This window comes from Akebia trifoliata, chromosome 13 (genome assembly GCF_017979445.1).
Source record: "Akebia trifoliata isolate Shusen 1 chromosome 13, ASM1797944v1, whole genome shotgun sequence".
In the NCBI taxonomy this organism is placed as follows: domain Eukaryota; kingdom Viridiplantae; phylum Streptophyta; class Magnoliopsida; order Ranunculales; family Lardizabalaceae; genus Akebia; species Akebia trifoliata.
The window spans coordinates 27,153,586-27,170,976 of record NC_141387.1 but is presented as its reverse complement, the minus strand read 5'-3'; the positions used below and the strand labels follow the sequence as shown (position 1 = coordinate 27,170,976).

The 17,391-nt window shown below is 32.7% G+C and overlaps 1 protein-coding gene across 1 annotated transcript; it reads right to left on the bottom strand.

Annotated features, from left to right (window-relative positions):
* Window positions 1-8,597: 8,597 nt before the first annotated feature.
* Window positions 8,598-9,994, bottom strand: LOC147388164 (uncharacterized). Its single transcript, XM_086421740.1, has 3 exons — window positions 9,819-9,994; window positions 8,917-9,139; window positions 8,598-8,785 (listed from the first exon to the last, which is right to left on the bottom strand). Exons 1-3 carry the CDS (start codon window positions 9,847-9,849, stop codon window positions 8,740-8,742), a joined length of 300 nt encoding a protein of 99 aa, XP_086277866.1. The 5' UTR covers window positions 9,850-9,994; the 3' UTR covers window positions 8,598-8,739.
* Between the last annotated feature and the right edge of the window lie 7,397 nt (window positions 9,995-17,391).

The following is a 17,391-nucleotide window of genomic DNA, read 5'->3' as shown; positions in this document are numbered from 1 at the left end:
CGGAGGACTGTTTGATCTTGAAATAAGCGAAATTGGAGGTCAAAATTTTGAAATCCCCGTAGATATATACGGCTGATTTTCTTCAACGGGATGAAAAAGAAGGTGAAACAAAAAGGAGTTGGGTGAGTTTTGTAGAAAATGAGGCTGCGAACGTTTCTCCCTTCTGCGTCGGAAGTCGACGGTAAGTTGTTTGTAGTAAATATAGGGTTAAAGGTTTGAAAAAAAAATTAAAAAATTTATTTATATAAGTGTTTGGGACGAATTTAGTATTTTAGCTATTGTTTCGTTTGACTATAATTTGACCGTTTAGACTCCAAAAGTGATGAATGAATACTTTATTTTATATAATTTTTCGTTTAATGGTGTGATACAAATTATATCTCTAACAAAAATTTACATTTTTTGCCTGAGGTGACCCCTAAAATTGACGTCATTTTCGTTTTTGACGATAATTTGACTTTCAGTGATCTTAAAATGACAAATAAATAGTCCATGTTCAATAAATTTTTATTACGAACCTAATGGTATAATCAAATCTTAATAATTCTTACTCTAGAAAAAGTCATTATTTTAGCCTAGTCCAACTTGGTAATCGAGGATTTTACAATTTTTGTGTTCGGACTCGCATTTGAACTTGCTTACAGGCTAAAATATATTTTTCGATCATTTTTAATCCAATGGTAAGGTCAAATTTCATTAAAAATGATCAGAAACCTCCTAAAGGTTTATCCCTAAATCCCACTTTCAGAACTTTCTCAAAATTTCACTATTTATTTTTTCTCGAGAAGTTAAAGTTTTTGTGGAAGGCACACCTCCAACACAAATCTTGGATCAACGATTTTGACTTATGGCACAAGGTAAGTACCCTAAATTTGATTCTTAGCAACATAAATAAATTCTTAAGATACATGCTTGATTATTGATCCTATTGGGCTTTATAGAATAATAGTTATATTAAAGAGCATAACTCTTAGTAGAACAAGAGAAAAAAGATGAAAGGAATTAAGTTGAGGTCTTATGGTTGCAATGAAAGGTCTTGTGTGATGTTCTCAGAAAAAGAGAAATTATTAAAAGAAGAAATGTTAGAGAGGTGCAAAAAATACTTAGAGAAGGTAAATCATTATTTACCACTACAACTTTTCTTTTTTATCTTTTTCTTTTTTGTACTTTTGTGATTGAATATTGAATTGAATTTTTTTTTTCTTCCTTTAACTTTTGTATATGAACTTTCTAATTTTTATCTTTGGAGAGATAAGATAGTCATTTGAGATTGCTTCCATGGCATCGATAATGACGACTCTATTAGGGATTGATGAGGATCAAATTTGAAGATATTGACGACTGTTGCATTGTTTTAAATTGGCCTAATACTTGTTATATGCGTTTTCATACATTATTGTTTTGTGATACATTTCGAGTAATATATTTGTTCATGCCTAGCAGGTTTTCATATCATGTAGTCGATTTTAGATCTGGATGTTAATGAGCCAAAATGAAGTTCAATGCACTCATGCTTGAGGTACCCATATTATTGTACATTTATCAGACACTGCACTTAATTTCGAATTTGTAGCGATATGTTGTGCATTTTTTCATTGCCACTATATATAGGATAGCATTTGGTTGTTAAAGTGTTTTGTCTTATATGTGTTAAAAGTTTTGGAATGGGCTGTTTTTTTGTGAGGATGATACTTAGGGTGATGAGATCATCCTTACAAAAAAATCAGTCAATTCCAAAACTTTTCGCCCAAATAAGACAACTTTTGGTAGGACTTTAGCTGTTGAACTCTACAATTACATATATTATATATGGGAAAAGGTTGCATGGACCGAGGTCCACATTTGGGCCACGTGGACTACCCCCATTGCTTCAAATGACAACTTAGTCCTCTTATTTGTGGTCTAGATTTGATTTGATAAAAAAATCCACAAAAAAAGTAAACCTTTTTTGAAGTCAAATATTGATTTTTAAAATGGATAACCATTGAACTCCTAGATTTAAAATTTAAATCCAACAATGAAAAAAACTCTTTTGTCAACTCTCTCCTTTTGAGATTTCATAAAATTTTGTGCTCTACATAGATAAGGCACCAGATAATGTATTTGGACGTCACGTTAAAATGTGGTCCATAAAGATAGATGGTCTTTTAACTACAGTAAAATAGGGCTTATTACGATGGCCGTGACCGTCGCTAGGGACAAAAACCGTCGCAAAATCATATAGCGATAACCACCCTAGTTGTCGGTAGTCGTCGCCAAAAGTCTCATCGTTGTATGTATTATTGACGGCCAACTATTCACAAAAACGTTGTTAGGTACAAGACTTATAGCGACATCCACTATTGGTCGTTGCTATAGGGTATTTAAAAAAAAAAAAAATTCTTTAGCTACGGTTTTGGCCGTCGCTATAAGAACTTTTGAATAAAAAATCAATTTTACACTAGCCACCCTCATGTATTGTTGAATATTGGAGATACTCCTATGTTTTGAAATTGATGACCTTGGCACCAACTACCAACATGATAAGACCCAAATGCCCACTTTACAAGAGTTCATTGTGTTACTATTACAGAACGAAAATACCTTACAGAATCTCACATCTCATTGAATATCATATTATATCTCACCCAAATTAATGGACGTGGAGTAATTAAAACCACTTGTCACCTGCAACACGTTAAACTCCTTTCATCAATATCCACTCCAAATGCCATATAATAGTGGACAACCCAAGAACAATTCCTACAAAAACATAACGAAAAACACAAGCGAAAGTAAATAATTAAGATTTTATTGAATATTTAGTATAAAAAAATAATCTAATGAAAAAAAAGTTAGAAGCTCAGATGATGGTAGGAATTTAAACAGATAAAAGATAGAAGAACAAACATCAAATCAATAGTGACGATCAAAACTTTCCTACGCAAAAGCCAATTTGATTGATAAAGAACAATCAATACATGTATCTTCAATCTATCGACCTGATTATAAAGAGAGCTCTAAACAAGAGTGAGCAAACATAGAAACAATAAAGAAACACAAGCAAATAGATAAACAGATCAAGATAAAAAGAAAAACATAAAAGATAGAAGAACAAAACTCAAATCAATAGAGACGACAAAAAAATTCCCTAGGCAAAAACCGCTCAAGCAAGAAGTGATCTGAAATCGATGGAAGGAGTCTGAAGGATAAGTACAAATAAAGAATCAAAAAACAAATCACACAGATTGATATTGATAAAACATCGATCGATACCTATATCTTCAATATATCGATTTGATTATAAATAGAGATCCAAACACGCGCAAGCAAACAAAGAAACAGATTTATAATCACTTTTTTAGCATGGGAACACTCCAAACTTTTACCATAAAACATGAAGACGGGCAGAAGAACTCAAAGGATGCGTCATGACTACCCATGCCCTTTGAAACATATTCCTTGTAAACAAGGAAACAATTTACATACTTTACACGCATTTTTTCACGTCTAATTGCATAATTTGATTTTAAAAGTTTCAAGGATAATAAAATTGGTTTCACTACTTTTACACCATGAACATCAATGGTACAGCAAGAATGATATTTGAAACCATAAATTCTGGTTCAAACCACATGACTCAGCATAAGCGCCTTGCATATTGAAAAAGAAAGTAGAAACAAAACATGAATGATTTATCTCTACATGCATGCATTACTAAAATAACAATGTGAAATGTAAGAATGCAATTCAAAGTAGATACTGAAAAAATGGAAATTGTTTATAGTCCTTTTTCTATGTAGATACTGCAATACTTTGATGTAACATCCCACACATCAACAAATACAAAGCTTCGTTAAGTTTGTGACCCTGGCGAATGGTTGAAAGACAAAGATATACCAAGAATCCACTTTTTGATTGCACATAACATTTTGAGTTAAGAACCTTACAAGGGGAAACTGCTCAACATAACAGATGTGAACGTATAGAGATTACCTTTAAACCGATCATCAGGACATACAGGGACATCGAAGTAGATTAATCCTCGATGGTGAAGGTCCCTTACAATGTCAAGATCAAAAAGAACAAATGAATTTGCTTCCTCCTCACAAAGTTTTCCTATTGTTGCCATTTCTTCTCAAGTGAGTTTCTATAGCAGTAAGAAATCAATTCCAAGTCAACCACACAAAGACTGATTTATGAGCACATGGCATCGGTATTTAAATGTGAAATGCCTAGAAAGTATCATGTAAGAATTTTATTCAAGTGTACGCTCTAGATCAAATTTAGATTCAGAAATCAAAAACATGAGCTGGTCCTCACCTTAAATTCCTCAAGTGTAAAGTTAACTAGGCAAACTCCCCACCATGGTTCAATTACAAAATCTACAGGTTGTGTAGGCAGTAATTCTATTGCAATTGACTTGTTCAGCTTGCACATAATTTTTTGCACAGCTCCAACAGAGTACATAGTAGTTAAAATAAGAAAAATACAGTCTACCTCAATGCAGTAACTATATGTGACTCAGATGAAATATTCATCACAGTAGATGATTTAGTGCAAATGAAATCCTGTTAAAATAGAATTAGGCTCATTTGGGATACCATTGCTTTCAATTGAAGTGTTTCTGTAGAATCACTTCTCTTTGAATCATTAATAAAAATTATGAAATTGGACCTTTAGGGACCGTTTATGCCATAGGGAATTTGGTGAAATCAACTTAAGGGGACATTTTGGTAATTATATATTAGACAATTTGGTAATTAAATTCCTATACATGCATATATGTGGGGTTAGTTAGTACATGAGAAAGCTGGTAGATTATTTGATATTTGGAACAAATAAGTATTTATGATGCTTGACATCTATACGTAAAGGGAATAGAAAATTTTTACCTAATTTGAGGATGCGCACAATTGACAATAAGAGGATTTTCCTATACACTCATCCAAGAAGGCCACAAAGTGTGAGTCAAGAAAAAGAAAGAAAATATTATCTAGGTATAAAATTTCATTGGAAAAATGAAAAGGCAAATAAACAAAAGGAGGTGGTTGAGAAGACCTGCCTACAGAGATCAAAACAAAGCAAGAAATAAATAAGAGGAAAAGACTATGACCACTCCTCAGCACAAGTCACAATTCCCTTCTCATCATCTAAGTTTTATCCCAAAGATTTGAGTTGGCTAAAAGATTAGTGTCCGGCGAAGCATTTATCCTCAGTTTTGCCATGCATCTACTAACCATACTGAAATTTGAAATGCCTGACAAGTTCATAATTGGTTTGACAGTTATGTGCTAAGCTGATGAACCAATGGTGTCATGTGTACTGAAAAAGTTACTAAAACTGTTCCCGAAATGTTCTCTCAGTGACCTATCACTTTAGCTCATTTATTACACATGGCATCGTGCCATTGGTTTATCAGCTAAAATAGTTGTATTCTAGACGGCGTAGCCGCACAAAGTTCAATCTGGAGTTCCACCTGAAGAAGCATGGGCCGTGGTAGCTACCGAATCTTCTATGGGTACATGGACAACTATGTGGACCGATATGTATCAAAAAAATATGCCATCGGTTGAATACACATGGTATTATAGATATTATCATATTAATAATATTGAATTGTTTCTCAAGAATAACAAGCTCCAAGTGAAGCGACAAATGAGCTAACATGTTAGTTCTTAGACTGACATAAAGTATGACTTACCATGGATTCAACCAATAAACTCTTAGCAGAATCAACATCTTGGATTATCCTATGTAAAGATGTGTAGTCGACAACACCTAAACTGAAAAAAATGCAATATTAGCGTGTAAAATAGAGATCACAATTGAGACATTGTTTCTGTCAAGGATGGTTTTAACTTAGAATCAGATGACTCACCGCATTTAAAATGCCAGGAACATTCGACTCCTTCATTGCATCAGTTGCATTTTGCATGAGAGCCTCCACACTTTTTACCAAAAATGTATGATTAAAAAGAATAGTAAGTAAACTAAAGATTGATACTTGTGCATTGAAGTTGAGAACGGACTAATATCGAATTCTAAGGTGTTGCACAACACAAGGGATTTGGGGCAGGACACATTTCATTGTAATTGTTCATTACTTACCACGTGTAAGCAATACAGAAATGCTTTTATTCATGTGTTTTTTAGGGTTTAAGATTTTCTATCAGCATTGAACGTGTTTCATGTGTTTCATCCGCATTCCACATTGATTTTGGCTGCAAAAAAGTACTATATACATGGGGCTAAACCAAGCAGGTCAGCTGCCATCATTAACAATGCATCAGAAACCTACTAGGAGCGGTATGAGGCCATGTAATATAGATTCAATGTACTTTTATCTGTAAAATCAAATATGCAGTTGACATAGAAAAAGTACAGCAGTCTTTCTAGAAATAAACAGCTACATTAGACAAAGCAATTACATTAGCCTGATGAACATATGTTACAGTACCTATAAAATCATCAAATCAAGGACATCCATTAGAGACTAAAATATTAGAATTATAGATAATAAAACCATAATCAATATTAGCAATAGCAATAGACTTTAACTACAAGCAGTCAATCACCAAAATGGATCATGGTAATATTAAAATTTTGGTGTTCTCTCTGAAAAAAAAGCTGAAATATGATTACAATTGGGTTAATGTTGTTATAGAACCAAATTTAATCGCACGACACATTATAGCATGATACAATCCAACATAGTTAATACACCACACTGTAAAGATGCATTTTCATTCTTTTAGTAAACTATTCAAATTGTAAGCATATCGAGGGTCACATTAGATCATTTAGCCACTCCCAATCACGGAAAAAATGTGGGTCATATAACCCCATCTCTCTCTCTCTCTCTCTCTCTCTCTCTCTCTCTCTAATGACACCTTTCTAGAAAGGCTCTATTCTTCATTATTTACAATTTTTTCATTTTGAGTAAAATAATTGCAGTTTTTCCATTATTCATGTATTTTGAGAAAAGTCTCATTTTCTTTTTAAAAATGAGCTATTTTTCTAGGAAAATTTTTATATTTTCCACCATTAACTTGAGAACTCCCTTTCCTCTTCTAAAATTTTCAATTTTCCTCAACACTTTTTTTATCATTGTACGAAGGCCTTTAGAAAGTTAAGAGTCCAATTTTCAAGTCTGAAAGTGGTAATATAAAAAATAATAGAGTTGTGCTGGAGTAACATTGAAATTGACATCGTTTGGGACATTGGTGTGCATAGAACCATAGATGCTTCTCACTTGCATCTTGATGAAAAGCATCTATGATTCTATGGACACCTCCACCTCAGCAATGTCCCATACGATTTCAATTTCAATGTTGCTTCAGCATTTTCCAAAATAATAAAAGAAAACTATTAGTGAGAACATTGGGCTTAGATGAATCCTAGAGTTTGTGACGTTGTAAGACACTTGCACATTGGATGGCATCCATTATTTTCAAGAAGCGGCATACCTACCAACCTCCTAACCTTACAATCAAATTGGATTTTTGTACCTCAACGAACCTTTTCCAATTGAAAGGGGATAATCCAGAGCAAAAAACAACAATTATAATCCTCATTTCCCCTTAGAAACTAATTTGCTTTGACATTGTCTTGGTAACAATGAGTGCTGATTTTTGAACTCAACCTGACAGGGGGACTCAAAAACTCATCGACGTGGCATGGGCAAAGAATCGTAGATTCTGTCCTTCGGGATACATAACTGACCTGACCGATCTGCGCCATCTGCAGTTTTGTATCCCGAGGGTACAATTGTGTATCCTGAGCAAAAGAATCTACAGTTCTCTACGCATGACATGTCGGTGAGTTTTTGAGTCCGACTGTCAAGTTGAGTTCAAAAATCATTAGTCTAACAAAATTAATAGTTTTAGAGAAAATGATTTTGTGATAAGGGGCAACAAATTCACATTGAATTGCATTTTCTGTGAAAACCATTTTCTCGTGTAGTGATTGTTTGATCACAGACCAGCACTGTTATGACATGTGGAGCTAATAACATAAGCAATAATAAGAGAAATTTTCTGTCTCCTGCCCATGGTAAAACTCCAATATTTCTTGATAAGATCATCTTGTAGCATTAGAAAAAATATGATCCAATACAAAAGTGCCGTAGAGAGTGAAATTCTATGAATTAAAAAAAATATTTAAAAAAATATATTTTTCACTATGGTATTGTAATTTTAAATTTAAGTGCTTGATAACCATCCATTTTCAACACAATTGACCAAATTAGAAAAAAATTGTTTTTATTTTTTTGTTTTTTTATTAGGATGAGGTTTTTCATGAAATCTAGAAAGTTGTGATATTTGATTGTCAATATGGTAATTCATGTGCATCCCAAAATACTTTTTAGGATTTGAAATCTAGAAATAAAGGCTTATGGGTACTGGATGTACCGGCCGGAGAGAGAAATTTACCTTTTATTACTTACATCATCAATGCCACATGTCAAAATGATATTGGCCTGTGAGCAAACAATCACATCATATGGACCCTAAGTTTTGGATTCAGTTGGTGGGACTTGTTAAACAACGTCTACAAAATTTGAGCCATCTCATGAGGATAATAAGTGCAATTTTCAAAAGAAAATTTAACCACCTTTTCATTAACAACAATCTGGAGGAATTATATCTGAATCTGATTACCTTCTCCCTCACATAAGTATAACAGATAATACAGAAAACACATATAAAAGAATACAATAGCAACTACAAATCTCTCTCTCTCTCTTTCTCTCAATCATCAAAAGCACATATCCAACACACAACAGCAACACAAGGCAGCACAACTGCAAGATAAAAAAACAAACCAAATATTAGAAAAATTTCAAAAACAAAAGTAATTAATAATAGAAGGAGAGAGAGAGAGAGAGAGAGAGAGAGAGAGAGAGAGAGAGAGGAGAATTTTGAGCAAACTTACCATCCCTTCCAAAACCCATCACCCCTATCCTTAGTTTCCCCACCATGAGGAGGTGGTTGTGGGTAATTAGGACCACCATTCATGGGATAACCAGCGGGAGGTGGAACCACGTAAGGTCCTGGAGCATATCCTTGGGCTGCTGGAGGATAATATTGAGGCTGAGGAGTATATACATGGCTGGGAGGAGGGTATGGCGGTGCCGTGGGATGTGGAGGGTATACTACTGCTCAACAAAAATATCACCATTAGGATCAAACGTTGATTAATCAATCACACAATTAAGTTAAATAATTACTACCAAATACCATTCCCATAACTCAAATAAATCCAAAAATAAAAAATAAAAATAAATACTAATTGCGCTTAATGTAAATACCCTATACAAACTAACATCTTCACGTGAAAAAAAGAACCAGCAAAGAGAACAGACAATTACACACAAAACACAATGATTTATTTTGTTCCGCAGTGTGATCAGATCAAAAACCCCATCACTATTTTCTTTCGAGTTTTCCAACCCTAAATCGATCTGTAGGAAAAATAGGATTTTAGAAAACATGTCAATATTCCCAAAAAAGAAAATCCTTAATAAAATATTACATAATTGCCCTCTTCGTAATCCTAAAAAGATTTGTTCTGCAGACTCCGTCCTAGAGTCCGCACGCTGCCCTTACACTCCTAAAGCTCAACATACCCCCAACAGAATACAAGACATTTACAAAACACATCATTGTCTTCATCACCATCTACATCTTAAATATTATGGTTAGCAACATGAAATCTTTTTTAACTTCAAACTCTGTCTAGATATATAAATTATTCTCAAGATATGTATATAAAGATCATATGTATATATATAGAGAGAGAAAGAGATTCAATATTATAAAAAGTTCAAAATTTACTCGGAGCTTGCTGTTGATCATAATAGCTCATGTTTGATCTAAGATTAAGAGATAAATAAAGGAAATAGAGAAAAGAGGGTTATAAGTCTGATTTGTGCCAAGAAATGTGTGAAAGATGGAAATACAAGAGGAAGTTGGAGAATGTGAAGGGCTTTAAGGGGTATATATATGTTATTAACATAGAAGACATGTGAGGGAGAGCAGGCTAAGAATATAAAAGGAGACTATACAACAAAGAGGAAGGATTTGAGGAAGGAGTCAAGAAAGACGGATTTCTTTATGAGGTAATACGCGTGCCGGCCCAGGACCTTCTCTTCGACCTGAAGGATTGGATTTATTTTGTTTTATTTTAATTTTTAATCTCCTAACCTCAAAAAAGGAGAAAAACATGGATTTCCTGGAGATGGACCATAATTTTTTTTATAGAGATCCGTATAGATTTTTTTAGTGATCAATCTATTTGTGAATCTCTAAAAAATAAAATAGATTGATGAAAAACACTAAACTCAAACAAAGTTAATCAACACAGGGTACAAAATGAGGAATAAGCAAAAAAATAAAATATATGCACTTCATTATAAATCATCTTGAGATCCGTACTAGAATAAAATAGATTGATGAAAAACACTAACTCAAACAAAGTTAATCAACACAGGGTACAAAAGGAGGAATAAATTCATTATAAATCATCTTGAGATCCGTACTAAACAAGATGAGAAAGAATCCGAGCAAAGGAATATGACAAAAGGCATAAAGTATAGTAACTTAATAGTAGTTTGAGGAAGTACATAGTGGGATAAAGTTCGTTCCTTGCAAAGTCTTAAGGCCCTCGCCGAGAATTATTGTCATGATGGTTCGAGGCATAGTCTTCAATATTGAAAATCTAGAGAGCGGATGACACTGGTTCCATGAGATCATGCAATGGATACAAGGAGACAAATGTACTCATTGAAAAGAGAGAGAATTGTTAATGGAAATGACTTTTGGATCTATTTTCTAATTTACAGGTAGCATATCAGTACTGACTGCCGATAGTATCAAAGTTGATAAAGAATTCCTCTAAGAAAGTTTGTCTTGCCGGTGATCTTGAGGTTTGATTGATCATAAAAAAATAAATCACTTCACAAATGATATTTTTAATGATTCCAGAGAATTTGTAATTCTACAAGGAAAACACTATTCTCAAACCCTATGTGGGACTCTCTTTAAACAAATGGTGGAGATGGGAGAATACTCCAAAGCATTCCCAAGAAAAATGTATCCATAAAAGGTTTACATTAATCCCATAAAACAAGTATTATGGGAAGGTGAAGAAGCACTAATCATCATTTAACATAGTGAAGGCCCCCTGCCCAAGAATATATTTATAATTTTCATTAGTATTATGTAAAACCTTAATTATATTTTCTTAGGGTATATATTTCTCTTCTTTTGTGTGGAAAGGTGTAATATGTAATTGAGAGTTTTCTCTTCATAATGGAATTAGTGTAATCCATGGATGTACCTCAACCTTAAGAGAACCACGTAAAATATGTGTTTCTATGTACTAGCATTTTGTTTTTTATTCTCATTATTCGTTACTTATGATTTTCTTAACATTGATCTCTAAGAAATTTATGCTTTCCTTCTTGTAGACATGTCAATTTGTCCCAACCAAGCCTGAAAGCTCTCGAAGTGTAACAATTGGATGCCAAAGTCAAAGCCTTTAAATAACTCAAGTGGGGGACCCACTTCAGTGGAGCCCAACTCTCTAGAATAATTTTAAAGTCAAAATCAATCTACACCATGGTCAACCCACGGCCTAAATGAATTCTCCTCAGGGCCATGAGTCACTCATGGTCCTATACATTTCCTACTTGGACCTTGGGAAGGTCACCGACTCGGGCAAAATTGTATTCCAACACCCTCGCCTAAGGCCCATTTGATTGAATTTGTTAGAACACATGTGCTCCCAAGATTTTCTTAAGAGAAATGACTTCTTATACCCCCTCTTAATGACTTATTCTTTAAGTAAATCCATCTTTTTCCCTTTTATACCCTTACATTAAGCTCCTACTATTCTCAAAGCATAGACCTTTTAGTCTTTCTCTCTTTCTTCTAATTTTGACCCCAGGTCAAGTGTTGGTCCCCACATGAGTTGAACTACCTCCCTAACCTCATCATTTTAAGACCAATTAAGGTGATTTATTCTAGTGCCTTTAACATTGCTCATCATTCAAGAAGGTTTTCCTACAAATCTTTGTAAATTGACTATATTTAAAAGTCTATGATCATTTCATCCAACCAAGTTGTTAGAAGTCTAGCTAAGAAAAATGTCTTAAAAGTCTAAAATCAAGTACCAAATTACATTCCACTTGGCCTAATTCTCTAGAGATTGACCCAAAGTCAAGGGTCTTGAAAAATTTTATCTTTCCCTTTGAATTCTCTCGATCCTTATAGGCTTTTACAATCCTATCCCTTGATAATCATGATTTCTAAAGCTCATGGAAGAGTAAAAGACCATTAAGGACAAGAGGTGAAAAGCAATTGAAGTCATTTTTTGAGATTTATTTGAGAATATTAGGAAACTTAAGGAATTAAACAAGTATATCCTCAAGGATCTTCAAAAAGCCCATAAGGAGACCTGTCCAAGGTATTTGGAGATAACTCAAGCAATCTAAAACTCTATCAATTTTATTTTTTGAAATCTTCCAACACCTCAAAAATCTATCCATTTGATTCTCTACCCTTTTTAAAAGTAAAAAACATGATATAGAAGAGGAAGAGAATACCAAGGTGGGGTGTAATCCTTATATTTTTATTTTTTATAGCTAATTCCCCATTTATCCCCCTCTTCTATCACATCCATTTTCTTTATTTCATGTATATTTAAATTTCAAGCAATATAATCTTTACTTCTTTTTTAAGTTTAATAACTTGAGTGGTAGAGAGTAATCCCTTCATGTGAGGTAATCTCCCTTTACAAGTCCATAATAAGCTCCTAGGGAGCATTTACATTTTAAACACTTATTATTATAATTCCATTTACATTCAAACACTTTATGTTTTAGATATGAGATAATCTTCCCTCTAATAAATCATATAATAAGTTTCGTTTGAAACATCCATGCATACATTATGTACGCACACCACATCTTTATATTCTAAAAGGGCTAAGAGTTAAAGGTTGAGGCCTTCCTAAATCTACACCTAACTCTCTAAGCCAACAGAAACAACTTCATAGGAACAAAATCTTATGTATAAATATTTTAGTTCCATCAAGGTTGCTTCCAACTTATGGATATGGCCTAAAGACTAAATCAACAAAAAATGACTCACGTAAGCACATTAAAGTGAGAAGTGCTTAAGGACCGAAGAAAGTAAAATCCATGTGGATTTGCACTCAAGTCCCAAGCTCACAAAAAAATCCAGCAAACACAACTTTTCAAATTTAATTTTCTCATTGCCTTTATGTTCAAGTTGTAGATAATGATAAAATAAAGAACAAAAGAAAATCTTGGTAAACAATAGTCGAACCATAGAGATAACGTTAATCCAAAGAATTTTTACTTCCAATCCAATTAAGTTACGTAATCAATTAAAAATAATTTTTGAGAGAGATTTATCTAAAATAAACTATTAAAATAAAAACTTTAATATTATAGAAAAGTGTAAATCAATTGGATCCACATTCACAAGCTTTATCAGTGAATTCTTGTTCTCTACTTATCTCGATCTACTAAAAAAACTAATGTTTGTGGATTGAAAAATCAAATAGTTATAATAAAAATGAGATTACAAGTATGCAATAAATTAGGTCCAGACGATTAAATAAACATTAACTGTTTTCTGTAAAGCAAGGTTCCTCTTGAACTTATCAAAGAAAGATACTATCAGAACTTTGAGAAACATTCAATGGTTAACCTAATAATAAATATATAATACTATCACAATAAAACTATGAAGCCATTACGAGAACAATCAAATATTAAAAAATCTTGCTCCGACTTTTTCAACCGATCTAATGGAGATTTAGCCAACAGTCATCGCAAAAATAATAAAGTAAAAATAAAGTAAAGAAAACATGAAAATAAAAAATAAAGATGAGAGAAAAAATATCTTTATTGCTTCTTAACTTGAAACCAACAGAATCTTACAACTTCCCTAAAACTAAGAAACATAAAATGAAAACCTAAAATTAAAATAATAGAAAAAAGAGAAGTTGATCTCCAGGGAGATGACAGATCCCTCCGGGGGAGATTGGAGATAAGATGCTATTTACTCTACTCTTCTATTTACAGAGAGACCAGATTAGGATTTCTTGGATAATTAAGATTTTGAAAACATTCCTTGATTAAAAAAATACTAAAGTTTTACTTCAATACAAATGTCTTTCAATAGTCAAGTTTCAAAATTTTCAGGCTTGACTTTCTTTGTTGATCGTGTTGTTGCCCTTAATCCTGGCGTCGCGGTATAATTTTGCTCAATTGACTTGAATTTTAGTCCACGGTTTTATTTTGGATCTTTGATCACAGTGGTAATTTTGGATTTTCCTGATTCCCCTTTAAACTTTGCAAATAATTCATGTTACACGTAAATAACAGTAATTAGTTCCAAGTTACATAATTTAATTGAAATCAATGATTATTATAGATTAATAATGAACTATATGTAATTAGAAGGTTTAGTGTATAATTTATTGATAAAGTCTATGTAATTAGGATTCTAGAAATGACTTTCTAGACCTTGCTCACACACCCAAACCTAGATTTTGCTAGTCCCGAGTAAAAAATAGAATAAAAACTAAGTTATAAACCACTTTCGTAGGTTACACGACTGCATTTAGTGGATGCAGCAAGGCTTAAACCCTCAGGTTACCCCTTGTGGATGAGTTTGACTTGTGAGGATTTGTAAAAAATATACCACAAAATTCTAACACTTCACAGAAATATAAAAATCAAACTCAATGGATGTAAGGCAAACATAACGATATTTCACAGATCAGTCAAAGATCCATATGTTTGAGTAAAGTTCTAGTTTCCACTACTCAGTTTAGAAAATTTCAAAAATAACTTGAGTGTTTGTGCAATTTTTTGATTTTTATTAAAAGCAACATCTTTTTAGGAACAAAATTTCACTTCTTAACTATTAGGCATGACTGGTTCCTCCTCAGTTCTAACTCGAAACTAAGCATCTTATTTGAGATTGTGAGAGGTAAAAATGTTCACTTTAATACCTCTAAGGGATTTTATTTGTGATATTTCAGCTTACTCTCACGTTTTTACCATTGAAGACTTTCACCCTACTGAATAATTTAGTCTCATTGGACTCTTTTCATTTTGTACTTTTTCAACTCAAGCATTTTTTACTTTGATTTGATCTTTTTCAAATGTTTTTATTTTCTTTTTACAAAAAGTAGGTAGCTATTTTCAAGATACCTATTCTAATCCTATGATTGTTGTCCAAGTTATACTATCTCCAATTCTGTTTTTCTTCTAGTCAGCCAATCAAAGGACAAGGAAGTCATAGTCCACTAAATTTAATTTCCCCTAATACTCTAGATAGAGTAGACGATTAACACTTGTTCCATAAAATCTTATTTTTACTTGATCAGAAGTATTGTGAATTTTCAAAGTATTCTTTTGATTTTCTTCATGAAGAATAATAAAAAAGAAATTATGATAAAAAATTAGGACATGAGTCTGAAATTTGAAATTCATATATAAAAAGTACATAGAAAGAGTTTGAAGAAAATATTTTAAAAGTGCTAAATATTTTTTATTTTTTTATTTTTTTTTAAATATTAAACTAAACTATTAATGAAATGCAATGCAATTATGAGCTAACCTACTACTCCCGAACCTAAATGACATATTGTCCTCAATATGCAAACAGTAAGGAAAGAGAAAAATGTTTAATCATACCTGAAACGGATTAGACATTAATGTGCGAAGTCTTGTTACAAATAATCTGGAAAGAGTGTAAGTTATAACAATAATAATTTTCGAAGCATGTTTTGCATAAAAAATCATACTTAAAATAGAAAAACAACTTAACTAAGAAATTAAAAACATCACAATCTAAGAAAGATATCCTAATTTGATCTCTCAACTATTAGTGCACTTACACATGACTTATTTTTCTCAATGTAGGTCATTATTTATCTCTACTACTTAATCCACAATTGTTAACCGGTTTGAAGTCCTAGTAATGCTGATTGATTGATTTGATTGAGAGTTGACTTGAAGACGAAAAGAAAAAGAAGGAGATTAAGGTCTACGTGGAAACTTAAAAAAATTAAAAAAATCCTATACTATTCAAAAATAAAACACATGGGTTATCTCCCAAGCAGCGCTAAGTTTAACGTCTTCAGTTGGACCTATCAAAAAGTCTGATATCCAATAATTTTCCTAACATTCAATTTTACGGACACAACAATTGATTTCCCACCCCAAGTGATAGGTAGATAGATTTTGATTATCGTTACGACATGAAAATAATTTTGCAAAATAATCAACAACCCTTGTTTGTCGTCGATTCTGAGTGTCATTACCTTTTTGAAATAGTTTTCATCCATCATATTCCCAAAGAGAATGGAAGTTGTAAGATTAGGAGGATCTTTACAATCTTGCTAAATGATAAGCTGGATGGGAAACGAGGTTGGATTGATAGTGACTGGAATTGGTGTGACTAACAAATTAGAGTTTATCTTTGGTTCTTCTTGAAAAACAGTTTTCTCTGATGGTGAATCAATTTCCTTAGTCAAATTTGTACAATCAAATTCGAAACACAACTTGACTTTTGGAGACTATCTCATTTGAAATCTAATCATTCATTGTTTCTTCTAAAGGCACAATAAATGGACTTAGTTGGACTTCTATCATTGCTTCTGTTGGAATCGTAACCTCATTAATTTGTTTTTGAAATTCCATTGAGATAGGGTTATCAATTATTGATAGACAATCATCGAAATCCTTAAATGAGTGGAACTGGTCACTAATGTTATTTTAAAAGAATGGTAGTTTTTTTGAGATTATTTGATTAATTGTCTCCAAGTTGATTATAGATTGATACTAGATGGACTGTAGTAGTAGGTTGATATGTTGTTGTTGATTTAGGAACTCAGTCATCATGGACTCCAATGATGAATTTGGAGGAGACAACAAATATGAATGAATAGATGTTGACTCAGGCTCTATAGCTCTATAATCGAAGAATTGTTAAAAATCATAGGATTATTGGAGAATTATGGTTGGATTCATCTTTAAGGTGTTGTGCATATAAAAATCCTCATGGTTACCTAAGTGACTACCCTAAGTGAACTCATTTTAACAAAATATGGTATTCGAGGGAAACCAATTGTCTACATGGTATGGTTGATTCAACGAACTAGGTGTCGACATCTAATAAGAATTTTGAAAATTACGGACCATGGGTAGACTTGAACAACACTTGATAGAGTGACCATAATTATTACATAGAACGCACGGGGTTCACAATTCTCTCCTAAACTCCATAACGATTCAAAATTTGCTTGAGGTTATGTATCTACTTTAATATAAACTACGGACTCACACAAAAAATAGAGAGAAAT

Coding starts and splice junctions, on each gene's coding strand:
- LOC147388164 (XM_086421740.1), bottom strand. CDS start 9,849: ATGAGCTATTATGATCAACAGCAAGCTCCGA. Junction 9,140..9,818: donor TGATCAACAGCAAGCTCCGA/GTAAATTTTGAA, acceptor TTTGTTGAGCAG/TAGTATACCCTCCACATCCC. Junction 8,786..8,916: donor GATGGGTTTTGGAAGGGATG/GTAAGTTTGCTC, acceptor TTTATCTTGCAG/TTGTGCTGCCTTGTGTTGCT.